The 26,462-nt window shown below is 43.2% G+C and overlaps 1 protein-coding gene across 2 annotated transcripts in view; it reads right to left on the reverse strand.

Moving 5' to 3' along the window:
* LOC122552518 (histone-lysine N-methyltransferase Smyd1-like) overlaps positions 1-26,462 on the reverse strand; it is a 67,056-nt gene that overhangs the window by 33,589 nt on the left and 7,005 nt on the right. For both annotated transcript variants that reach the window (XM_043695319.1, XM_043695237.1), the window contains exons 2-3: positions 6,580-6,756; positions 1,005-1,218 (exon numbers count right to left, since the gene is read on the reverse strand). In XM_043695319.1, coding sequence (XP_043551254.1) covers positions 1,005-1,218; positions 6,580-6,756 — 391 coding nt within the window. The remainder of the gene's footprint in view (positions 1-1,004; positions 1,219-6,579; positions 6,757-26,462) is intronic.

Here is a 26,462-nt window from a genome sequence, read left to right on the forward strand (position 1 = left end):
CAGAATTCCACTGGCTCGCCACTCTCTGGGTGAAGACATTTTTCCTTATTTCAATCCTTAGTCTGTCATCTCTGGTTCTGAGTTCCCCAGTCAGTGGGAACATCCTTCCTACATTTAACGTGTGGAGTCCTGTTCAAACTTTATCGGTTTCTGTGAGATCTCCCCCTCTTTCTTTTAACTCCAGTGAATACAGTGTTAACTGACCCAGCCTCTTTTCTACGTCAGTCATACCATCTCAGGATTTGGAGATGCCGGTGTTGGACTGGGGTGTGAGCTGAAAAATGTGTTGCTGGAAAAGCGCAGCAGGTCAGGCAGCATCCAAGGAGCAGGAGAATCGACGTTTCGAGCATGAGCCCTTCTTCAGGAATGAGGAGAGTGTGCCAAGCCGGCTAAGATAAAAGGTAGGGAGGAGGGACTTGGGGGAGGGGTGTTGGGAATGCGATAGGTGGAAGGAGGTTAAGGTGGGGGTGATAGGCCGGAAAGAAGATTGCAGGACTCGAGCCACGTTCTCAAACAGACTTGCCCCTGACCTGCTGCGCTTTTCCAGCAACACATTTTTCAGCTCTGATCTCCAGCATCTGCAGTCCTCACTTTCTCCTTGGACTGGGGTGTACAAACTTAAAAACCACACAACACCGGGTTGTAGCCCAACAGGTTTAATTGGAAGCACTAACCTTTGGAGCACCACTCCTTCATCAGGTGGTTGTGGAGGGCTCAATTGTAAGACACAGAACTTTTGCTATAAATTCTGTGTTTTACAATTGTATCCTCCACAACCACCTGATGAAGGAGCGGCGCTCCGAAAGCTAGTGTGCTTCCAATTAAACCTGTTGGACTATAACCTGGTGTTGCGTTATTTTTAACTTTATGCCATCTCAGGAATCAGTCTGGTAAATCTTATCAACTTTGCGCAGCATAATACACACGTGACACCTATCACTGAAAGTCATTTTTAGCAGTAACTTTGTTTAACAAGCTGCGGTCCCAGTTTCCACACAGCTTACCATTCCAAATATATGGGATATGGATTGACTGTCAAAGCGCTGATCGTTTGAGCGCCAATACTTGTGCAAAACTTCAACGTCTGACATGAGCTGGCTCTTCTCTTCCTCACTCAGGTCATCCACGTGGTCCTGGAGATCCGCAAGGGATGAGAGACAGTCTTCAGAAACATTGTCTCCCTCTCTCGCCACTCGCCACAGAATACGGGAAGCCAGCCTGAAAGCAACGCCAAAATATCGAGTCATTTCTCCAGCAGAGAATGCTGAGAGGGGATCTAATTGTGGTGTACAAAGTTCTGAGCAGTATAAACAAGGTACAGAGAATAGGACTTCTCCCCTTCATAAGGGGCACAGTTTTAAGATAAGGAGTTGGAAGTTCAGAGGGGATTTGAGGAAAGATTTCTACACCCAGAGGGTTGTGGATATTTGGAACTCACTGCCGAAGAGACTGAAACCCTCAAGGCATTTAAGAACTATGTAGATGAGCATTTCAAATGCCATTGAATACAAGGTTATGGCCAAGTATTGGGAAATGTAATTAGAATTGATGCATGTTTGATCACCAAGGAGATGGAAAATTATTGGGAATCTGATGGAAAATAGAATTGAGGTTAATCTTACTGAATAGTCTCAGTTAAAAATCACACAACACTTGGTTATAGGTTATAGTCCAATATGTAAATCCCAGAACTTCTTTCAAGTCACATTCTCGAGATAACTTAAGGTTTTATAAAGAAAGGTGACATCTTGGCTCAGACAATGAATTAAAGGTGTGAATCTGTCTGTATCCCAAACTTGAGCCAGACTGGTTCCCAGTCTAACACCGGCACCTCCACATTATTGAATGGTGGAGCATGCTCGAAGGGCTGAGTGGCCTACTCTTGTTCTTTGTTCATGTGCCCAAATGACTGGCAGGAGCACTACGGGCCGAAGGTCCTTCTTCCATGCTGGTAAAAGCGCTATAACTCCATTAAATTACTTAGCACAGCGGGTTCATTGAGACTGTGGCAGTGTTTGAAATGTGTTATCCAAATGACACCAGGTCTCTGTCCTTGCCTTGTAGCCCCCAAAGTGATTCACCCTCAAGTATATGTAACCAGTTAGCTTTAGAACATTACTGTTGCTTCTATGCTACTTTTAGGCCTGGTAATACACATAATAGCAATTATTTCAACAGCACCTTCCAAACACAGGATCGCTACCACTTACATGGGGAAGGGTATCAGATACAGGGGAGTACCATTAGCTGTCAGTTCCCCTTGAATTGGTAACCCTAAGTTTGTTGGGTTAACCAAAACGAGAAACAAAAACCTTGTTAGAAAGAGTCAATAGGTCAGAAGGTGACCTAGCCATTAGATGGTTCCTGGGATTTCTTAAGAGCTTCCTGTGTTTTCTGAAAGGATATGTGTGTTTACAGCTCACTCAGTGATGGATTAAAGTGGTGACGCAGAGGGTCTGGCTCAAATTCTGTTTACAGCAGACACAGGGCACTAGCTGTGAACCTTCTAATCACCTGCCATTGTTACAAAGTGCTGCAGAAATATCATTATGGGTGATTGGATGACACGGAAATAATAAGGAAATAGCTGGCACAAGCAATCTAAACAGACTGGCCTGAGGTCAAGGTTTGTTGGGCTGGCCTGAGGTCAAGGTTCATTAAAATCGAGAGATAACCCTCTTTCCAGGAGAAACAAGCAATTTTATTAACAAGATAAAGATTAACTGGACCATTGAAGAAATTATACTCTTGTAATCTTTGCCAGTGGTAAAACCGATCAGTCTCTGAAGATTGGACAGTGTCACACAGGCCACATTCATGGAAAAGGATTATAAGAAACTCTGCCTTAGAGCAATAGTTAGCTAGCTCAGGATCATCTGTTTTGTTCTGATCCTCAAATAAGCCCATGTAAACTGCATCACTTGCAATTGTAAGCATTATACCATAAGCTTGTGACATAGTAATATTATTGCAGTATTTTGTCATGCACCTTGCTTCAATAAAGAGAAATTTGGTATTCACTGTTGTTATAACTGCTTCGGAATATTGATATTGAGTATAAATCCAACAGATCAGGCAAAGTGGGAATAAAAGCCGACACCTCTCAAAACACTCATGTTTCAGACTTGGGAATACACCACTGTCTCTTTATCGTTGCTGGGTGAAACTCTTGGAACTTATCGTCTAACAGTACTGTGGGTTTAACTACACCACACACATAGAATCTCTGCAGTGTGGAAGCAGGCCATTTGAGTTCTCAACAACCATCCCAAGCGCACCCAACCCAGACCCTTCCCACTACCCTTTCCCATGGGTAATCCACCAATCCTTCACATCCCTGGACACTATAGGGCAATTTAGCATGGCCAATCTACTTAACCAGCACATCTTTGGACTGTGGGAGGAAACCGGAGCACCCGGAGGAAATCTACATAGACGCAGAGAGAATGTGCAAACTCCACACAGACAGTCGCCTGAGGCTGGAATCAAACCTGGGTTCCTGGCGCTGTGAGGCAGCAGTGCTAACTGCTGAGCCACTGTGCCTCCCACATAAACTATGGTAGTTCAAGAAGGCAGCTCAATATAATTTTCTGAATGAGGTTTGGGTAGTCAATCTTGGCTCAGCCACCAATGTCACCATCCTGTGACTGGAAAAAAAAAGCATTCATTGCATCACAGGAACAGGGCATTCATCTCCTTAAGCCTGTTCCACCATTCAGTGAGATCATGTCTAACCTGTGTCCCAACTCTACATACTTGCCTTAGCCCTATATCCCTTAATACTTTTACAATTAACAACTGATCCAATATCAATTGCATGAACGAGTTAGACCAAAGGGTTTGTTTCCTTGCTGTATATTTCTATAACTCTTTGACTCTCAAAACCCTTTGTGTGTAGAAGTGCTTCCGAACATCTCTCCTGAATGATCTGCATCCCTCGTTCTAGAATCCCCAACCAGTGAAGGTAGTCTATCTATATTTACCCTGTCTTTTCCTGATAATGTCTGGAAGATTTTGATTAGATTACCCCTTAATTTTCTACATTCTAGCATAGATCAGGTAAAACCGAGCTCCGGAAATCACACAGCACAGTCCTTCTGTTGAGCAATGTTACCTCTTGGATGATCCCTACACTATCAGGAATCACAGGGCTGGGTTAAGATAGCATAGACGGGAATGGTCATGCATTTGACATCATCCCGTCACTCAGCCCGTCCCCCCATCCCACCCCCCATCTTAACTGATTTTGCATCAAATATGGAAAAGCTGCCACTGCCAACTACCAAAGGCATAACTAAGATGGCAAAATCATGGCCTGACAAAGTCATCCTGATCCATGTTCATGCCAGTGTTACCAACAGGATCAGAGTGCTCTTCCTGGGCTTAACAAGGATACCTTGCTCTGCCCCTCACTCTTCTCATAATGCAATTTCTCTCAGTGGCTCCCATGTCCTAACTAAGCTTTTAAACTTTGCTTCACACCCAGATCAAACTGCTGATGCCTGATCAAAACTGACACGATATGACTGCCTAGTTTCACTTTCCAGAATCTTCATCAGTATCTTCAGCCTTCAGTCATTCTGCAGCTCTTAAATGGATGCAATGTGAGCACCAAGCCTGAAGAAGGGCTAATGCCCGAAACGTCGATTCTCCTGTTCCCTAGATGCTGCCTGACCTGCTGCGCTTTTCCAGCAACACATTTCCATCACCAAGCCCATAATAACTGGTGACTTAACCCGACCAGGAATCCTCAGCCACCCGGGTAGCTATGATATCATCATGGCGAAGTAGGCATTTCCTACCTAACTCCTACTCCTGCCTCAACTGCATAATCCCACCAGCTTCTTGGGAGCATTCTGTGCAGTTCTGGTCATCACTTACAGGACATACTCGCTCTGGAGAGAGTGCAGGGAAGATTTACTAAAATGATGCCAGGGCTAGAGAATTGTAGCTATGAGGAGAGGTTGGAAAGATTGGGATTGTGTTTTTTGGAACAGACAAGGCTGAGGGGGTGACATGATTGAAGTGTGGGGGATAGAAATAGGGTAGAAAGAGGAAGCTATTTCCCCGGTGGAGAGTTCAAAAATTAGGGTTCATAGATTCAAGCTGAGTGGCAGAGGATTAGCGGGGACATGAGGAAAACTATTTTTTATGCAGAGGGTGGTGGGTGTCTGGAATTCACTGCTTGAGTTGTTAGTGGAGGCAGAGACCCTAAAGTCTCTTTAAAAAGTATCTGAATCAGCATCTTAAGCTATGTTCAGGAAGATGGGATTAGAAAGGGCAAATTAGTGTCTTTGGGTCAGCATGGACAAGATGGCTGAATGGTTTTCTTTTGTGCTGTATCATTTCCATGGTTCTCTAGATAGAAAATTGAATAGATTTGTTCACCAACCACCACTCTACCATAAAACAAGTTCTCTAAAACCAGATAAGGAATGGTTTTCATAGTGAATGGAAAGATGGCTGGATAAAGGGGACCCTATTAGAACTGCCAGGGGCAAAATATGTCAATCCTTGTTTCTCTAAGACCTGAGTTTAAATTAAAATTGATTGCTTTTATAACTCTGCTCATTACTGCTGGGAGTTTGCAAAGTTGAGTTCCCTTTTTCAAAATCTCCGGTGGAAAAGATTAATTTCATCTCAGAATTTTTGAGAGAAACAAATAAAAGCTTAGGAAAGGATCAGATAGTGCTAGAAGCCTGCCTAATTAAGCTTTACATGGGCATAACAGTAATGTCACTGCACTAATAATGCAGAGGCCTACGCTAATGCTCCTGCGGCATAGGTTCAAATCTCCTCATGGTCTCTGGGGGAGTTTAATTTCAGTGAAAACTTGTTTCAGTGATGGTGACAAAATGTAATTACCATCAATTATTGTTGAAAACTTGTTTGGTTCACTAATACTCTTAAGGGAAGGAAACCTGCCATCCCTACCTGGCCTGGTCTACGGTGATTCCAAACTGTTGGTTGACTCTTCACTGGCCTTTGAATAGGCCTCACAAGCTGCTTTGTTCAAGGGCCATTAAGACTGGCAGAAAATGCTGGCCTTGCAAGGTATGCCCACACGACATTAATAACAAAGATTAAAAAACAACTCTCGCGACCTCCTGAAAGAGCAAAGTTAAGAAGCAAACTAAAATGAAGTCGCCCTTTGAGGAAACAGCCTGGGAAAATTCCTCTCCAGCCTCCTCAGGCAATCAAGTAAGGTCTTGGCTAACTCAAACGTCTCACTCTATTAAATCATATTTAAGATAGCAATAAAAGGAATATCTTCTGTTAGGGGGTGGTGAATCTGACCAATGGGCTGAATAGTCTGCTACTGCTCATATGATCTATATCCACAGTTTATCCAAAATAAATGGAAAATTCCTACTTTGTTTTGAGGACCCGCTCTGAGTGCACCATTCAGTAGCTGGAAAGTGATCATTCTCCATGATCAGTAATACTTCTAGACTTTTGATCTGAGCTATGTATTTAACATATGCGATCTCCACTCTATCCATCCCTACCCTCCCTTCAATCCCTTTGGCCTTTCGATGTAGGTCTTGCAAGGTGGTAAGAGCAGCATCTCAGACTCACCTGACGGTCTCATTGGTGGGCTGGCCATAGTTCCTGATGGCGAGACACTCGTTCTTGTGCTCGGTCCATGCTGCTCTCTGACAGGTCCGGTCACAGTAGTGTGCAAACTTGCACTGTCCACAACGCTGGAGTTTAGCTTGCTTCTTGAAACAGCAGTGGCACACTTCATATACGAGGCTGTCGTGAGGGAAAAAGAAATTAAAAAGCTCGTCTTTTAGTTTCCGATGTCACTGAAATCGCACAAGCGGGGACAATTACTGTTGAAGGAGGCGTCACAAAGCTGTTACAAGGAAAGGTGATACTGGGATGGGTGGCAATATTGAGAAATGGGAAACTGGTTCGGCCTCAGCTAGACTTCAATTTGGGGCACTGTGCTTTCAGAAGGATGTCAAGAAACTGGACCTTGTGGTGTTATCCCTAGACTATTGATCCAGAGGTGAATAATTATTCTCAAAGTGGATATTTGATGTGGTTTCCTTGTGGCTCCACATTCCTTGGGCACAAAAGACAGCGAGCACCATGGGCAGCACCATGGCCCAGTGGTTAGTACTGCTGCCTCACGGTGCCAGGGACCTGGGTTTGATTCCAGCCACGGGCAACTGTCTGTGTGGAGTTTGCACATTCTCCCCATGTCTGCATGGGTTTTCCCCAATTTCCTCCTACAATCCAAAAATGTGCAGGTTAGGTGAATTGGCTGTGCTAAATTGCCCATGGTGTTAGGTGCATTAATCAGGGGTAAATATAGAGTAGGGAAATGTGTCCAGGTGGGTTACTCTTTGGAGGGTCAGTGTGGACTTGTTGGGCCAAATGGCCTGTTTCCATACTGTAGGGAATCGAATCTAAAACTCAGATTTCGATCGCACCTCTTGCTGTGAAGCATTCCAAGAAGTTTCATCGGATTGTCAACCACATGATCAATAGTTTGGAACTTGGTAACATATAATTCTCATCCATTTTTCAAAATCCCTCTATGGTCCTGGCTCTCCCTACCTCCCCGACCTCTACAAACCCACTGAAGATGCTGTTATCCTTCATTACCACTTTTTGGCCATGCCCTCAACCCCAAACTCTGGAATTTCCCTCCATAAACCTCTCGCTCCTTGGTAATTTGTTTAACAAAATTGCAAGGTGAGTGATTAGAATCCTGCTGTTAATGTTTTCCAGTTTTCAGGGTAAAATTTGTATTTTTATTAACAAGTTTTAAGATGCCCCTAACTCATTAGCCAAACTTTTGATCATCTCTCCTTTGCTTTCCAAAGCGTCTCGGGGTTTTGTTTATCAATTGACACCCCAAAGAGGTTTCTTGGAAAGTTTCACAGCAAGAGGTGTCACAGAAATCTAAGTTGTTGTTGTTTGCATCCAAGGAACATTGAACCTCATCAAATGCCCACTTTGCGAATATTTAAGGTAATATTGAATGAATGTCCTAATAAAAACTCCAGCAAGCACCCTTCAGTCATAACTGCACATTCCCGTTCTAAAAATGAATGTCAATTTGTCTTCCTGTCTTTTTCCATATATAGCAACAAACCAGGCTGTATTCACTCTGCAGGCACTGGTGCATGGTTAGTGTGGAATTCTCTTAGTTGACACGAGCTGATGTATGAAAGCCAGAAAGAGGTAGATAACAAAGGCTGTGCAGGGGATCGTATTACCATGTAAACCATCATCTGTTCCCCTGTCTACAGTTCCAACGTTAGGCCTCGACTTCCTACAGATTAATCTATTCATGGACAATGTGGTTCGCCACTGCCTCCTGCAGGCTGACCAAGACATCGCCATATGGAAAACAATGGGGGCATTCCAGGCTCTCCAAGTTTCTGAATAATTCAGGAAAGTATATCAAATTTGCTGACAACCCTTTGTTGGGTAAATAAGTTGTAAAGAGGCCATAAGGGGGTCTATGAAAACATACAGATAGGCTAAATGAGTGGCGAATGGAAAATGGTATATAATGTGAGAGAATGTGAAATTGTCAATTTGACAGGAAAAATAAAAAGGAAGCATATCATTTAAATGGTGAGAAATTACAGAACTTTGAGATGCAAAAGCTCTGGGTGTCCCAGTGCATGAATCGCAAACAGATGAGATGGCAGACACAGCAAGTAATCAGGAAAGCCAAAAGAATGTTACCATTTATCTCGAGGGGAATTGAAGACAAAAAGTAGGGATGTTAGTCTTCAGTTATAGAGGGAACAGGGTGAGGCCACACCTAGAGTATTGTTTACAGCACTGATTACCTTCTTTCAGAAAAGATATTGGGAGCACTTCAAAGCAAGTTCATCAGAGTTCTCTATTCCAATTGTTTGCAAGCCTGCTTTAAGCATTCTGTTCCAGTGGTCCCGAGTGGTATTATCACTAGAATAGGAATCCATGAACCCATTAATGGTCTCAGATCTGGGGTTCAAATCCCTCCATAGCAGATGGTGGAATTTGAATTCAGTAAAAATCTGGAATTAAGATTCAAATGATGACCATGAAAGCATTGCTGATTCTCAGGAGGACAAAAAAACCCTCATCTAGTTCACTAATTGTCTTTGGGGAAGGAAATTGCCATCCTCACTTGCTGTACCTGCATACTAAACTTTTTTTGCATGTAATTCAGGTTGCCCCATGACAGGAAGGATGTGGAGGCTTTGGAGAGGGTGCAGAAGAGGTTCACCAGGACGCTGCCTGGATTAGAGGGTATGAGCTGTATGGATAATCTAGAAAAACCTGGATGGTCTTCACTGGAGCAGCGGAGGCTGAAGGAAGACTTAATAGAAATCTATAAAATTATGAGATGCATAGATGGTGTTGACCGTCAGAAGCTTTTTCCAAGATTTGAAATGTTTAAAACTAGGGGGCATGCATTTAAGGTGAGAGGGAGAAAATTCACCATTTAAGAAATACTCCGTTCCTTCTTCCAAAGTGGACAACTCCATGCTCCATCTGGGACACACTTGCCCACTCGCTCAGGCTGTCTAAAACCAATTGAAGCCTGTTTTACACTCCTCACAGCTCATCTTTCTAGCAAGTTTTGTATCACTTGTAAACTTGAAAATATTACTAATGGTCTCCATGTCAAAATCATTGATATAAATTGATAACAACTGGGGCCCAAGTATTGATCCTTGCAGTATCCCACTGGTTACAGTCTGCTAACTTAACAATGTTTCCTGAACTCTGTTTTCTAAATTATCCCCAATTACATGCACTTTAATTTCATTTACCAATTATCCAAAATTTTGTAAAAATTCAAATATTACACATTCACTGATTCCCCATTATCTAGCCTTCTAATAATAATCCATCAGCTTTGTCAAGCATAATTTCCCCCTCAGATATCCACATTGACTTTTTCCATTCAGACATAAATTCTCATTGAACATTTTTTAATTGTGTGGCGTCTTTCTGAGATCTGAGTCACTAAAAACTAAAAGCAGGTGCAGTAAGCATTTCGGAAGGTTCACCTTTAAAGCAGGAAGATTTGAATACAGGATTAAAAAAAAGACTTTCTTCAGTTATAAAGACACTCGTGTGATTGAATCTAGAACGTTGTGTGAGCTCTGGTCCCTTGATCATAAAATCATTAGATATTGGTACAGAAGTAGGCCATTCGGTTCTGTGAGTCTGCTCAATAAAATCATAGCTGATCTCATCATCCTCAATTCCTCTTTCCTGCCTTTTCCCTATTACCCTTGTTCTCCTTCCTGATTAAGAATCTGTCCATCTTAGCCATGAATACACTTAACAATGCAGCCTCTACATCACTTTATGGTAAAGAATTCCATAGATTCACTACCTTTTGAGAGGTGACATTGCTGTTGTAAATGTGTGACCCTTTACTCTGAGATTATGCTCTGGTCCTAGACTCTTCCCAAAGAGAAAGCAATCTGTCCTGGATACCCTTTTGAGCCCCCTAAGAATGCTTGTCTTACACACTGCTTGCATTTCCACAAAAGGAGAGAAAATAATAATACCTAGAATTAAGGTTTGAAATATCGAGAGAGATTACTCAAGTTGCACTGTTTCAATAAGCTCTCCTCTCATTCTCCAATGAGTACATGCCCAATCTAATTCAGCCCTCCTTATGAGAAAACCCCACCATACCCAGGATCAACTTAGTGAACTCTGGACTGCTTCCAATGCTAGTACATCTTTTCTGAGGTAAGGGGACCTTACTGTTCACAGTATTCCAGCTGTGGTCTGACTCTGCTATCGGAAAGATGCTGTTGAACTTGAAAGGGTGAATCCTTGTAAGGATGTTGCCAGGATTTGCAGGGTTTGAACTATAGGGAAAGGCTGAATGGATTGGGACTATTTTCCCTGGTGTTTTGGAGGCTGAGGGGTGACCTTATAAGAGGTTTATAAAATCATGAGTGACATGGATAGGGTAAATAGCCAGATCTTTTTACCATGGTAGAGGAGTCCAAAACAAGAGCATAGGTTTAAGATGAGAGGGGAAAGATTTAAAAGGGTCCTAAAGGGCAACTTCTTTCATGCAGAGGGTGGTACGTGTATGGAATGAGCTGCCTGAGGAAGTGGTGGAGGCTGGCATAATTACAACATTTAAAAGGCATCTGGATGAGTACATGAATAGGAAGAGTTCAGAGGGATATGGGCCAAATGTTGGCAAATGGGACTAGATTAATTTGGGATATCAGGTCGACATAGACAGTTGGACCGTAGGGTCTGTTTCCATGCTGTACCTCTCTCTGAATTGATGACTCTAGTGCCTCATATAGCTTCAGCAAGATTTCTTTATGTTTATACTCCAGAAAGGATGGCCAAAGAAAGGATGTGCTGATCATAGCTGGAGTGCAGAGGAGTTTCTGCAGACTGATTATTTGGGTGGTGGACTGTCCTCCGAGCAGAGCTAGAGGAAACTGGGGCACATTTCCTCTGGAGTTTAGAAGAATGAGAGATAATCAAATAGAACTTTATCACATTCTTAAAGACATGATTAGGGTAAATGTTGAGTGTCCTAGCTGTGGGGATCTAGAACCAGGAGACACACCATTCAGGACTGGGATGAGGATAGTAAATCTTTGAAATTTTTCTACTCCAGAAGATTATGGAAACTCAGCCATTAAGTAAATTCACAACAAACTTGATTGATTTCTAATTACCATATGATGTGAAGGGAATTGGAGAGGGCTTGGGGAAATGGTATTGAGGGTGAGTCTAGAATGACTTGAGGGCTGAATGGTCTCCTGCTGTTATTATGTTGCAATGGTGTTACAATGGATGAAAGTTGTCCTCTTACTCTCGAAGTGGAGAAGCCAGTGTTGGACAAGGGTGGACAAAGTTAAAAATCACACAGCACCAGGTTATAGTCCAAAAGGGTTATTTGGAAGCACTAGCTTTCGAAGCGCTGCTCCTTCATCAGGTGGCTTTTCCACAATCAGCGCTCTGAAAACTAGTGCTTCCAAATAAACCTGTTGGACTATAACCTGGTGCTGTGTGATTTTTAACTCTTACTCTCAGACACTGGCTTGTTAAGCAAGCAGTCAGTCAGTAGGACAAACTAAAATAAATTGCTGAAGAAACTCAGCCTCCTTAAGGGTCACGGGACTTGAAATGTTGTCTCAGTTTCTCTCTCGACAGATGCAGCCAGATGTGCTGAATTCCTCCAGCAATTTGATTTTATTTGACTCAAATCTCCAGCATCCACAGTTCTTTATTTAAATCAGTTCACCAATCAATCAGCAAACTATGCACATAACACAGTATTATCATATTTATGCATAGAAGATAAACTAAAAGTGAGTCTGAGATATCATACTCACTTACAGAGTTAGTTGTCATTAAACTTACTGAAATTTCTTTGCTATAAAAGGCTGAGTTTCTGTGTTATATTAGTATGTGCAAAATGCCACAAGAAATCTAATCTAATTATATTTCTTTGAAAAGCCTCAGACATTTTTCCAAGCTAAAGGAATATGCAACTAGAAGTTATTATCACTGTGTTCATATGCTATGGTTGCAGTAGGTCATTTGATCTACCCCTCCATGCAAACACATTATTCTCATCACTTTCAACCAGTTTGTTCCCAACCCCTAAGACCTCTAGATGTGTAAATTACACAAATTATGATTTCAGTGAATAACATTTTAAAAATATGATATGCAGGTTGTTTTGAGCTGCATAGTTGAAGTAACCGCTCCCTGAATTATGGATGTTTCTAATTCCAGTTCCTTAGCAACTGATAGTGGAATGTTTTTGCATCTCTACTGTTGTGTATTTCAACAGGTGGTAAGCATTGTGAAATACTCTTCACTACTACTAATCCCTTGGTATGTCAGATATATAATTAGAGAGCGAGAAGGAGATGTGGATTTACCAGCCACTTAAATACTATAGCCACAAGACAAGGTCTGAAGCTTGCATTGCATATCCATATAAAAACATGCAAAATAACTGCGAATGCTGTAAATCAGAATTAAAAATAGAAGTTGCTGGAAAAGCTCAGCAGGTCTGGCAGCATCTGTGGAGAGATATCAGGGTTAACGTTGTGGGCCAAGTGACCCTTCCTCAGTGAGCCTCCCTATAGTGTAGTAAGAGGCCATTTGGTCCATCAAATCTGCACCAGCCCTCTAAAGAGCATTCCACCCAGACCCCAGGGCCCACCACCACACATTACCATGGCTAGTCCACCTAAACTGCACATCTTTGTGACTGTGGGAGGAAACTGGAGCACCCAGAGGAAACCCACACAGACACAGGGAGAATGTGCAAACTCCACACAGACAGTCATCCAAGGCTGGAATTGAACACTGGTCTCTGGTACTGTGAGGTCGCAGTGCTAACTACTAAACTACCATGCCACCCATACTTGCCAAAGCCAATCCACCATCTGCAAGATGCATGTCTGGAGTGTGATGAAATATCAGTCACTTATCCAGTTAATTGTCACACTGTTCATTACTATAAACATTTGCTCCCTCTGTTATCAATGGTGGTTGCAGTGTGTACCAGCAACAAAATACATTTCTGTAATTCACTAAGACTCTTCCAAACCCTCGACCAGTACCTGTAGAAGGACATGGGCAGCAGATGCCTCAGAACACCATCACTTGCAAGATCTTTTCCATCTTCATACTATCCTGACATGGAAATATATCACCATTCTTTCAGTATCGCTGAGTCAAAGTCCAGGAACTCACTTTCTAATAGCATTGTGGGTGTACGTACACTACATGAACTGCAGTAATTCAAGAAAGCCACTTACCTCCATTGTCTCAAGGGCAATTAGGAATGGGTAATAAATGCCTGTCTTCCAGCACTGCTCACATTTCACAAAAGGAGAGAAAATAATGATACTTAGAATCAGGGCTTGACATATTAATAGTGATTACACAAATTGTGTTGTATTTGCTGTAATTTGGAAGGTTCGTTCAGGATTTGATTAGTGTTATCAAAGTATTAGGGAGATCTGATAGCAGAGTTAGAGGTAGCAGGGGAGCCTAGAAGCAAGAACATAACTTCAAAACTAGGACCTGATATTACTACAAAGAATTGGGAATATGGCCTAGTCCATCACGCAAGCCAACTTTCCTTCCATCACCTCCATCTATACTTGGCACTGTCTTCAACAGGCAGCCAGCATCTTCAAAGACCCCTCCACATGCCAGTTCTCATCTCTTGCAACCTCTTCCGTTGAGTAGAAGATACAAAAGGTTAAACACACGTACCAACAGGTTCAAGAACAGCTTCTTCCCCGCTGTTATTAGACTTCTGAAATTTTAATGTTGATTTCACTCTTTGTGCACCTTCTCTGCTGCCATAACATTGTATTCCTCGATCTGTTCTATTACTCTGATGCACTTTGTATGGTATGATCTGTCTGTACTCCACAAAACTTTTCACTGTATCTAGGCACTTATGTCAATTATAAACCAAATCAAATATTGCAGAATTGAAGTTAGGAAATATTTTTAGATGCAAAGTGTGATAGAAGCTTTGAATTCTCTTCCATATCTTTGTTCCTTTCTTCTCTTTGAGGATGTGGACATCATGCCTTCGAACAGACAGATTATTAGGCCATTTCAATGGGTCACTAAGAGCTTTTCCTTGAGGGAATCAGCATGATTAGATTTCCTACAGTGTGGAAACAGGCCCTTCGGCCCAACCAGTCCACACCAACCCTCCGAAGAGTAACCCACCCAGGCCCATTTCCCTCTGACTAATGCACATAACACTATGGGCAATTTAGCATGGCCAATTCACCTGACCCGCACATCTTTGGACTATGGGAGGAAACCGGATCACCTGGAGGAAACCCACACAGACTTGGGGAGAATGTGCAAACTCCACACAGACAGTCACCCGAGGGTGGAACCGAACCTGGTGCTGTGAGGCAGCAGTGCTAATCACTGAGCCACCATGCCGCTGTATAGGTCAGACCAGGTAGGGACAGCAGATTTTCTTCCTGAAAGGACATCAATGCCTACATGGATTTTCACAACCATTAAGGATCGTTGTAGTGGTCACTATTACTAAGATTATTTTTCAAGGTCAGATTTATGAATTGAATTTAAATTCCACCAGCTGCCATTTGTATGTGTACCCTACAACATTAAACTGGCATTCTGGATGACTGGTCCAAGGGCATTACGGCCACACCGCCATCTGCCTGAAAAGGCAGTCCATGTTAAATATGCTGCTAATTTTAAATTGGAGGCTCTGGTGAGCAAAGGTATCAAGGGATTTGGGGCAAAGATAGAGATATGGAGTCAGGTTACAGATCAATCATTCTTTTATTAAATGGCAGAATCAGCTTGACAGCTAAATGATCTGCCTCTGTTCCTGAGCTCCCAAATGCCTAATTATTAATCACTTGTTGCTGAACGTGACATTGAGTTTCAACATTATTGTGATTAATGACTTAATCACAAAAAAATCTCTGGCTGAACAAAGAAGGAGATGAGTTGGACACAGTGAAGTTACACACACCTGAAAGGAAAAGGTAGGCCAAACAAATCTAAAATTCTAGACCATAAAACCATAAGAGCAAGGAAAAGGACAAACACACTCAGCAGGTCTGCTCAAAGAGACCATGGCTGATCTGATAATCTTTAACTCTATTTATCTGCCTTACTCCTTCAACCCTTAATGACACCAGATGAGGATGGGCTGCCTTGTTTTTAAGAAATGAAATTAAACCAATAGCAAGCTGTGTTATAGAATCTGTGTGGGTAGAGAAGTAACTGAGGAGGAAGAGAAGACCCTGGTGGGAGTAATATTCAGGCCTCCTAGTGGTAGTCAGGATGTGGGGAAGGAAATAAATCAGGAGATGGAAAAAAGGTACTATTACAGGAAGCATGGGGGCCCTCAAAATACAGGTAGACTGGGAAAATCAGATTGGTAGTGAAAGGAATTCATGGAAAGTTGACAAGATGGATTTTTGGAGCAGCTTCTAGTAGAATCCATTAGGGAACAAGCAATTCCCGATTTGATGATACATAATGAGGCAGATTTGATGAGGGTGCTTAAGGTGGGGGAACTCCTAGGGGGCAGTGACCATGATATGACAGAATTCACCCTTAGTTTGAGTGGGAGAAGCTGGAATCAGATGCAATGATATTACAATTGAGTAAAGGGAACTACAAAGACATGAGGGAGGAGCCGGCCAGAGTTGATTGGAAGGGGAGCTGAGCAGGGAAGATGGTGGAGCAGGAATGGCAGGGTTTCTGGGCATAATTTGGGAGGCCTAGCAGGAATTCATGGTGCTGGAAGAGCACAGCAGTTCAGGCAGCATCCAAGGAGCAGCGAAATCGATGTTTCGGGCAAAAGCCCTTTATATTCCTGATGAAGGGCTTTTGCCCGAAACGTCGATTTCGCTGCTCCTTGATGCTGCCTGAACTGCAGTGCTCTTCCAGCACCACTGATACAGAATCTGGTTTTCAGCATCTGCAGTCATTGTTTTTACCTCACAGCAGGAATTCATCCCAAGGAAGGAAAAAACAGACTAAAGAGAGGATAAGGCAACTAAGGAAATCATGGGAGGCATAAAAACAACAGAAAAAGCTTACAATGCAGTGAAGATTAATTGAAGTTCAAAGATTGGGAAATCTTCAAAAGCCAGCAGAAGAGAACTGAAGAAAGCAATAAATGGGGTGGGTGGGGGGTAGAGAAATTGTTGGTGATGAACTATGAAAGTAAGTCAGTGAGTAATTTTTAAAATTGCAAGAGGTTTTAGATTAGATTAGATTACTTACGGTATGGAAACAGGCCCTTTGGACCAACAAGTCCACATCGCCCCGCCGAAGCGCAACCCACCCATACCCCTACATTTACCCCTTACCTAACACTACGGGCAATTTAGCATGGCCAATTCACCTGACCTGCACATCTTTGGACTGTGGGAGGAAACCGGAGCAAACCCACGCAGACATGGGGAGAACGTGCAAACTCCACACAGTCTGAGGCGGGAATTGAACCCGGGTCTCTGGCGCTGTGAGGCAGCAGTGCTAACCACTGTGCCACCGTGCTGCCCACTTTCCAATATATGTAAGTGAGGGACAAAAGTGAATGTTGCACTATTGGAGAATGATGCTGAAGAAGTAGTAATGGGTACCAAAGAAATGACGGAGGAACTGAATAGATACTTTGCATCAGTTTTCATGGTGGAAGACGCTAGCAGGATATCAGAACTTCAAGAGATTCAGATGGCAGAGACTGTAGTGGCCATCATTAAGGAGAAGATGCTGGGGCAGCTGAAAAGTCTGAAGGTGGATAAATCACCTTGGCCAGATGGACTACACCCCAGAGTTCAGAAGGAGATAGCTGAGGAGATTGTAGAGGCATTGGTGGTGATCTTTCATGAATCATTGGAGTCAGGGAGGGTCCCAGAGGTTTGAGAAATGGCTAATGTAACATCCTTGTTTAAGAAGAGAGAGAGGTAGAAGACTGGAAACCATAACCCAGTGAGTTGACCTTAGTCGTTGGTAAGATTTTAGAGTCCATCAATAAGGATGAGATTGCAGAGTACTGCAAATAGGGCTGAATCAGCATGGCTTCATCAAGCGGAGATCATGCCTGAACAATTTCATAGTATTCTTTGAGGAGGTGATAAGGTAAGTTAGACAAAGGAGAGCCAGTGGACGTCACCTATTTGGATTTCCTGATGGCCTTTGATAAGGTGCTGCACATGTGGCTGATGAACAAGAGCCCCAGGTGTTAGGGGCAATAGACTGACATGGACAGAGGATTGGCCAAGTGGCAGAAAGCAAAGAGTGGGTACATAGGGGTCTTTTTCAGGTTGGCAATTGGTGACTCGTGGAGTTCCTCAGGGGTAAAGAGATAAGGATAAACTTCTTCAACCAGAGAATAGTAAATCTATGGAATTCACTGCCACAGAAGTTGTGGAGGCCAGGTCATTGAGTACATTTAAGACGGAGATAGATAGGTTCTTGATTGTCAAGGGGATCAAGGGTTACGGGGAGAAAGCGGGAGAATGGGAGGTGAGAAACTTATCGGCCATGATTGAATGGTGGAGCAGACTTGATGGGCTGAATGGCCTAAGTCCTGCTCCCATGGTCCTATGGGAAGGTATTGGGACCACAACTATTCATGTTATACATTAATGATCTGGATGAAGGAATTGAAGACATTGTTGCTAAGTTTGCAGATGACACAAAGATAAGTGGAGGACAGTTGGGTTGAGGAAGTGAGGAGGCTTCAGAAGGGCTGCGACAGATTAGGAGAGTGAGCAAAGAAGTGACACATGGAATATAATGTGGGAAGTGTGAGGTTATGTACTTTGGATGGAAGAGTAGAGACAGACTAACTTTTAGTGGGGGAAGGCTTTGGAAATCTGAAGCACAAAAGGACTTGAGAGTTCCATGATTCACTTCAGGTTAATGTGCAGGTACACTTGATAGCTAGGAAGACAAATGTAATGTTAATGCTCATTTCAAGACAGCAGGAGTACAAGAGTTGAGATGTATTGCTGAGGTTGTACAAGACTCTGGTCAGATTGCATTTGGAATATTGAGAGCAATTCTGGGCTCCAATGATTTGGCATTGGAGGGAGTCCAGAGGAGGTTCATTAGAATAATCCTGGAAATGAGGGCTTACCATACAAGGAGCATTTGAAGACTCTGGGTCTGTATTTGATGGAGTTTAGAAGGATGAGGAGGAAGTCTGATTAAAACTTACTAAATACTGAGAGGTCTGGATAGAGTGGGCATAGAGAAGATGTTTCCACTTGTAGGAGAGACTGGGACCCATGTGTACAACATCAGAGTGAACGGATAACCTTTTACGACTGAGATGAGTAGGGAATTTCTTCAGCCAAAGGTTAGTGAATCTGTGGAACTCATTGTTGCAGAGGCTGTGGAGGCCAGGTCACTGAGTATCTTTAAGAGGGAGATAATCAATAAATGGGACCTTGATATCATGGGCTGTCACTCTCACCTCCCCTCTGGAATTCAGCTCTTTTGTCCATATTTGAACCAGGGCTGTAATGAGGTCAGGAGCTGAGTGGCCCTGATGGAACCCAAACTGGGCATCACTGAGCAGGTTACTGCTGAACAGGTGCTGCTTGATAGCGCTGTTGATGATACCTTCCATCACTTTCCTGATGATTGGGAGTAGACTGATGGGACAGTAATTGGCTGTGTTGGATTTGTCCTGCTTTTTATGTACAAGACATACCTGGGCAATTTTTCACAGTGTTGTAACTATACTGGAAGGGCTTGGCTAGGGGAACTATACTGGAAGGGCTTGGCTAGGAGAACTATACTGGAAGGGATTGGCTAGGGGAGCTATACTGGAAGGGCTTGGCTAGGGGAACTATACTGGAAGGGCTTGGCTAGGGGAGCGGCAAGTTCTGGAGCAAATGTCTTCAGTACTGTTGCCAGAATGTTGTCAGGGCCCATAGCCTTTGCTGCATCCAGTGTCTCCAACTGTTTCTTGATATCATGTGGAGGGAATCAAATTAGTTGATACTGATGGGTACGTGGAATGCCCTGCCAGCGATGGTAGTAAAGTCAGAGACATTAAGGACATTTAAGCGACTGCTGGACAAGCACATGGATGGCAGTAAATTGAGGGGTGTGTCGGTTGGGTTGATCTTAGATTAAGCTAAATGCTCGGCACAACGTCATAGGCTGAAGGGCCTGTATTGTGCTGCACTGTTCTATGTTCTATGTTCCATACTGCCTCATTGACTTGAGCCCCAATCGGCAAATGAGATGCTGTTATGTTTCATTCAAGCTGCTCTCTGTATTGACTGTTGACAGTGTGATCTCCCCTGCACTGGGGAGATAAATTATAGACTGGGTGACCACTTTGCACACACCTTGGTTCTGTGCATCAAAATGACTCAGAGCTTCCAGTTGCCTACTATTTCAACACATCTCCGTGTTCCCATACAACATCTCTGCAATGCTCCAGCAAGCCTCTGTGCCAGTTTAAAGAGCAGCATCTCATCTTCCACATGGGGACCCTGCAGCCTCTAGCACTGAATACCCAGTCCAATAACCTTACAGCCTGATTCCATGGCTTTTAACAATTCCCACATCCAGTCCTGTTATGATACAGGTTGCTTTCAACCCAGCCAACCTATTCTCTCGTATTCCAAGCTCTCATTATCATTTATTCTGCTTTCCTTCTGTCCTTCCACCTCATCTTCATCATAGTTACCACTTTTTCCTGAGCTGTTACCAATTCTGATGAGGAGTTAAAACATTAAGTCTGCTTTCTTCCTACAGATGCTGCCAGACCTGCTGAGTTCCATTTGCAATTTGTGTTTTTGTTTCAGATCTCCAGCATCCACAGTCCTTTGCTTTATTTTATCATCTGGGAGGATGATGGGTCACCTGAGACCAAAGACAGTGTTTTCTTTGCATTTTAGAAATTCCAGGAAAGTTGCATTGCTGTAGACAACACAGTGCAGGTCCATCTCAGCTTCAGGACATCTCTGCAAGAGTTCCTCAGGGTAGTCTCCTAAACCCAACCATCCTCAGCTGCTTCATCATAATGTGAGGTTAGTGGCTGATGATTGCACAATGTTCAGCACCATTTGCTGCTCCTCATATACTGAAGCAGTTCATTTCCGTCCTGGAATTTTTCAAGGATGTAGATAGTAGAGTCGATAAGGGGGAACCGGTGAATGTAGTTTACTTGCACTTTCAGAAGACTTTCAACTAAGCTCCACATAGAAATTAGCATATAAAATTAAAGCACATGGGACTGAGGGTAGGTGTACTGACATAGCTAGAGAACTGGCTGAGAGATAGGAAATATAGAGTAAGAATTAATGGGTCAATTTCCAAGTACATACAGGCTATTGGGGTATCATAGGGGTCAGTGCTGGGACCCGAGACATTAATGATATCTATTAAGGATGAAGATGAGGGAATTAAGTATAGAATCACAAAGATTGCAGATGACGCAAAGTTAGGGGGAATGATGAATTGTGAGGGTGGACGCTAGGAAATTGTTTCCGTTAGGCGAGGAGACTAGGACCCATGGACACAGCCTTAGAATTAGAGGGGGTAAATTCAGAACAGAAATGCGGAGACATTTCTTCAGCCAGAGAGTGGTGGGCCTGTGGAATTCATTGCCACAGAGTGCAGTGGAGGCTGGGATGCTAAATGTCTTCAAGGCAGAAATTGATAAATTCTTGATGTCACAAGGAATTAAGGGCTACGGGAGAATGCGGGTAAGTGGAGTTGAAATGCCCATCAGCCATGATTGAATGGCAGAGTGGACTCGATGGGCCAAATGGCCTTACTTCTGCTCCGATGTCTTATGGTCTTATGGTCTTATGGTCTATGCTTCAACGTGATTTCTTTATTCTTTCACAGGATGTGGCCATCACTGGCCGGGCCAGCATTTATTGCCCATCTGTAATTACCCAGAGGGCAATTAAGATCTGAAGTCACACGTAGGCCAGACCAGGTTGTCAGATTTCTCCTGGATGGTGTCAAGCTCCTTAGTGTTGTTGGAGCTGCACCCATCCAGGCAAGTGGGGAGTATTCCATCACACTTTGACCTGTGTCTTGTTGATGGTAAACAAGCTTGGAGAGTCAGGAGGTGACTATCACTCCAAACCCTTTGTCAGATTTCCTTCACTGAAGGACATTAGTGAGCCAAACCAGAGTTAGACAAGTTAAGTGCATGGTAATATATCGTGGCTAAGCGTGAGGACATCTACTTTGGTTGCAAAAATAGGAAGGTAGATAGTCATCCAAAGCCGATAGTTTGAAAAGGGAGAGCTGCAAGGAGACCTGGATGTCCTTGTACACTAATTGCTGAAAGAAAGCATTCAGGATGTTCTCGATGATGGGGAGCTCAGAACCAGGGCCCACCGTCGAAGAATATAGGGTTGGCCATTTAGGACTGATATGAGGAGAAATTTCTTCATAGGTGAGCCTGTGGAATTCTTTGCCATTGAAAGCAGTTGAGGCCCAAACATTGAATGTTCCAACAACGAGTTAGACATAATTCTTAGGATTAAAGGGATCAAAGGGGTGAAATTCATCTCCTGACTCCCCAAGCATATCCACCATCGACAAGACGCAGGTCGGGAGTGTGTTGGAATATTGCCCACTTGCCTGGATGGGTGCAGCTACAACAACACTCAGGGAGCTTGACACCATCCAGGACAGGGCAGCCGGCTTGATTGGCACCTATTTCACAAGCATCCCCTCCCACCACCACCGACGCTCAGTAGCAGCAGTATGCACTATCTACAAGGTGCACTGCCGAAATTCACCAACGATAGGTAGGTAAAACATACCAAACGCATGCTCATTACCATGTAGAAGGACAAGGGCAGCAGATACATGGGAACACCTCACCACTATGTTCCCTGTCAAATAAGTTGAAAGAAAAAGTTTATAAGGAGGCCAAAGTTAGTGATAGCCTTGAAGGCAGGAATAAAATCAGAATCCTACAAAGGACCACTATAAAGGTAATAAAGACAGAGAACATAAACTATGAGGGAAAACTAGTGAGAAATATAAAAGCTAATAATAAGAATTTCTTTAAATATATAAAAAGGAGGTGATAGGTCAAAGTGAACATAGACCCCTTAGAAAATGAATCTGGAGAGATAGTTTTGGGGTACAAAGAAAGGGCAGAGGGGTTAAATGGATATTTTACATGAGTCTCTATAGTGGAAGATACTTTGAAGATTTCATTAATACTGGAGAATACAGGAGAGGAATTATGTACCATCACCAACACTGAAGAAGTAGTATTTGACAAACTGATGGAGCAAAAGGCAGATACGTCCCCTGGCCCTGCTGTCTTGCATCCAAGGGTCCTAAATGGGGTGACTACAGCGATAGTGGGTGCATTGGTTGCAAGTACCAAAGAATTCTCAAAGAATTCTGAAGAAGTACCAAAGGATTCTTAAGTGACACTTCTGAAGGGTTCTGAAAAATGGTCACTGGACCCAAAACATTAACTCTGCTTCCTCTCCACAAATGCTGCTAGACCTGATGAATTCTTCCAGCAATTTCTATTTTTGTTGCCAAAGGGAAGCCTCTGTTGAAAATGGCAGGGAAGCAGAAAGCAGGTAACTATCCGCTGATTAGCCGAAATAGGCAAAAGTGAGGAATGCAGATGCAGGAATACTGATGAAGGGCTTTTGCCCGAAACATCGATTTTCCTGCTCCTCGGATGCTGACTGACCTGCTGTGCTTTTCCAGCACCACTCTGATCTAAACTCTGATTAGCTTAAATATCTATTATTGGAAAAGAATTTGAATCAATTATTTAGGAGGTAATAGCATAATGTTTGGAAGATCATAATCTAATCAAGCAGAGTCATCACAGATTCATGAAAGGGACATTATGTCTGACTAATTCTTTGGAGTTTTTCAAGGAAATTTCAACCAGAGTAGATAGAGGGGAACCAGTTGGTGTGTACATTTGCGTTTCCTGAAGATGCTAAATAAAGTATCTCACAAAAGATTAACTCTTAAGAGCCCACGGTGTTGAAGGTAGTATGTTAGCAGGGGTAGAGAATTGACAAATGGGCAGGCAACAGCGAGTGGGGATAAAAAACGCTATTTTCTAGCTTGGCGACATGTGACCAGTGGAGTTCCACAGGGATCAGTGCTTCACAACATAAATTGATGACGCGGAGAAAGGAAGATGCAGATGACACAAAAATAGGTGGAAAGGCAGGTTGTAAGAGGGATCCAAACAGTTTACAGAGAGACATAGGTTACATAAATTGGCAAAAAAGTTAGTACATGGAGCATAATGTGGGAAAGTACCAAGCTGTTCATTTGGAAGGCAGAACAAAAGAACAGAGAATTGTTCAGAATCATAGAATCCCTACAGTGAGGCTATTTGGTGTATTGAATCTGCACTGACCCTCTGAAGAGCATCCCACCCAGACTGAGACCCCTAACCTATTTCTGTAAGCCCACATATATGCATGTCCAATGGCTAATCCACCTTGCCTGCACATCCCTGGACACTATGGACAAGTTAGCATGGCCAATCCACCTAATCAGCACATCTTTGGACTGTGGGAGGGAACCAAAGAAATCAGCAGAACTCTTGCAGGTAAGACATTGGGAAAACATGCAAACTCCACACAGACTGTCATTCGAGACTGGAATCAAACCCGGGTCCCTAATGCTATGAGGTGGCAGTGCTAATCACTGAGCCACTGTACTGCCCTTAAGCTAAGTCCCCCATCAGTGTATCTCATGAGTGAACCTTCCCACGTCTGACACCAGAGGGAGGGTCACTGAAAAAGAAACTGAAGATGGCTGTGTTGAAGACAGCCACTCGAGGACTCCCACTGCTGTCCAGAGACCAGATACCAACCTTCCCCACCAAAACCATCCTCCAGTGTCTCAGATATGGCTTTTGTGAAACCCATGAATGACAATGTCACTCATGCTGACACACAACAGCCTTCATGCTTCATTGGACATGGTCTGATGAAGAATCTTGGATGCGGACATGATGCAAAAAAACAGGCGGTTAAAGAGTGAGATGAGGAGGATATGGGGCAGAGTCCTTGTGTATAGTTAAGGCTGTGATAGATATATTCTTAATCAGTCAGTGAATTGAGGGTTATGGTGAAAAGATAGGAACATGGACATGAGGAAAGTCAGATCAGCGATGATCTTATTGACTGGTGGAGCAGGCTTGATGGGCTCAGTATTCTACTCCTGTTCCTATTTCTCATGGTCCTATGGTCTTAAGCCACTCATCATCCTGACTTGGAAATACATCACTGTTCCTTAGCTGATGCTGGGTCAAACTCCTGGAATTCTTTCCCTCGTGGCATTGTGGGTCAATCTATAGCACACGGACTGCAGCGGTTTAAGAAGGCAGCTCACCACCACCTTCTCAAGGGTAACTCGGGATGGACATGAAACGTTCGCGATGTTCACATCCCATGACTGAAAAGAAAAGGAAATGTCCCCCAGGGGGCAGGGAAGGTGGAATGCTTATGGTTTACAGGAGTTGGTTGCCCACAACCAAAGCGATTTCAAGAGGACAATAAATGGATGACATTGTAACAGGCAGCACAGAAATCAACCGAGCATTCCCGAGCCATCTCTGCTCAATGCTCACAATTGTACAAGAGCAGAGACCCCTCCAGCCTGATCGAGCATTTGATGTGATTATGGGTGATCTCTGCCTAAAGTCCACTTCTTCCACCTGCTCCCCATATCCCTTGTCTCCCTTCTATTACAGACAGAAATACATTCAACAATGCAGCAGCCCCAACCCAAAAGGGTTGAGTATTTGAAAGACTGGCAACAATTTGAGTGGAGAAATTTCTCCGCCTGTCATTGACCCATTATCCTGAGACTGCTTCCTCATATTCTGCATTTCCCAGCAGCCTCTCAGCCAAGCCCTTTCAGAAACCTGAGTATCAACGAGGGTGACAACATCTTGAAGGAAGCACTGTCTACTTAAAAAGGCAATCGTTTGTTTCTGTTTTTGTGATGTTGATTTCAGAAAGATTTCATTGATGTAGCGCCTTTCAAGATCTCATATCCTGAAGTGTTGTACAGCCAATGGCGTATTTTTGATGTATCATCACTATTATAATCATAGAAAGGATGTATACAAGCCAGAACACCAGGGTGAATTCTCCTCCTGATCTTCAGATAATGATGGGGTTGCTATCTGGGATACGGAGAGTTTCAGTCTAACAGGTTAGCATAGCAGGGAGATGACCATCATGTAGCAATAGGGGTTATTAAACTTGAAATCTGGAACCTCTGCCTCAAAGTTAGAGGTTCTGAGGTCATGGATTCAAACCTTGCAGGGGTAGCTTCTGGAATTTAAATTGAATTAATAAATTCAATTCATTAAAAATAAAACATAGAGATGAAAACTGATCTCTTAATGGTGACCATTAAGCTCTCATTAAAAACCCATCTGGTTCACTAATGTCCTTGAGGGAAGGAAATCGGCCTTCCTTACTTGGTCTGGCCTACATATGATCAAGACCCACAGCAATGTGTTTAGCTCTTAACTGCCATCTGGGAAATTAGGGATGGGCAATAAATGCTGGCCTGGCCAGCGATACCCTCATCCCATGAATACATTTTTGAAAAGTAGTAAATTATTATTAATTAGCTATATGAGATGATGGCATTCCCTGACGGCAGAAACTCCATGAACTTCAGTTGACATTTCATCTTGACCTTCCGTCAAAGTATCAGCTATCAATTCTCAGCAAAGAATGTTTCATGTTTCTTTGTGCAATGTTACTCTTCAGTTTTGCCATCTGTTAAGCGCATTAGGTGATACAGTCCTTTACTACCCCTTCATTTACACCTTCCACACCTCCTTCCTTCACTAAAGTCGCAGCCTGTGGATGGAGAATGGCTTTGCATGTCGTGTAACCCAAACCCCTGTCCCTGGTATCTCCGTCAAGTGCCTTCTCCATATGTGAGCA

This window comes from Chiloscyllium plagiosum, chromosome 1 (genome assembly GCF_004010195.1).
Source record: "Chiloscyllium plagiosum isolate BGI_BamShark_2017 chromosome 1, ASM401019v2, whole genome shotgun sequence".
NCBI classification, from domain to species: Eukaryota; Metazoa; Chordata; class Chondrichthyes; order Orectolobiformes; family Hemiscylliidae; genus Chiloscyllium; species Chiloscyllium plagiosum.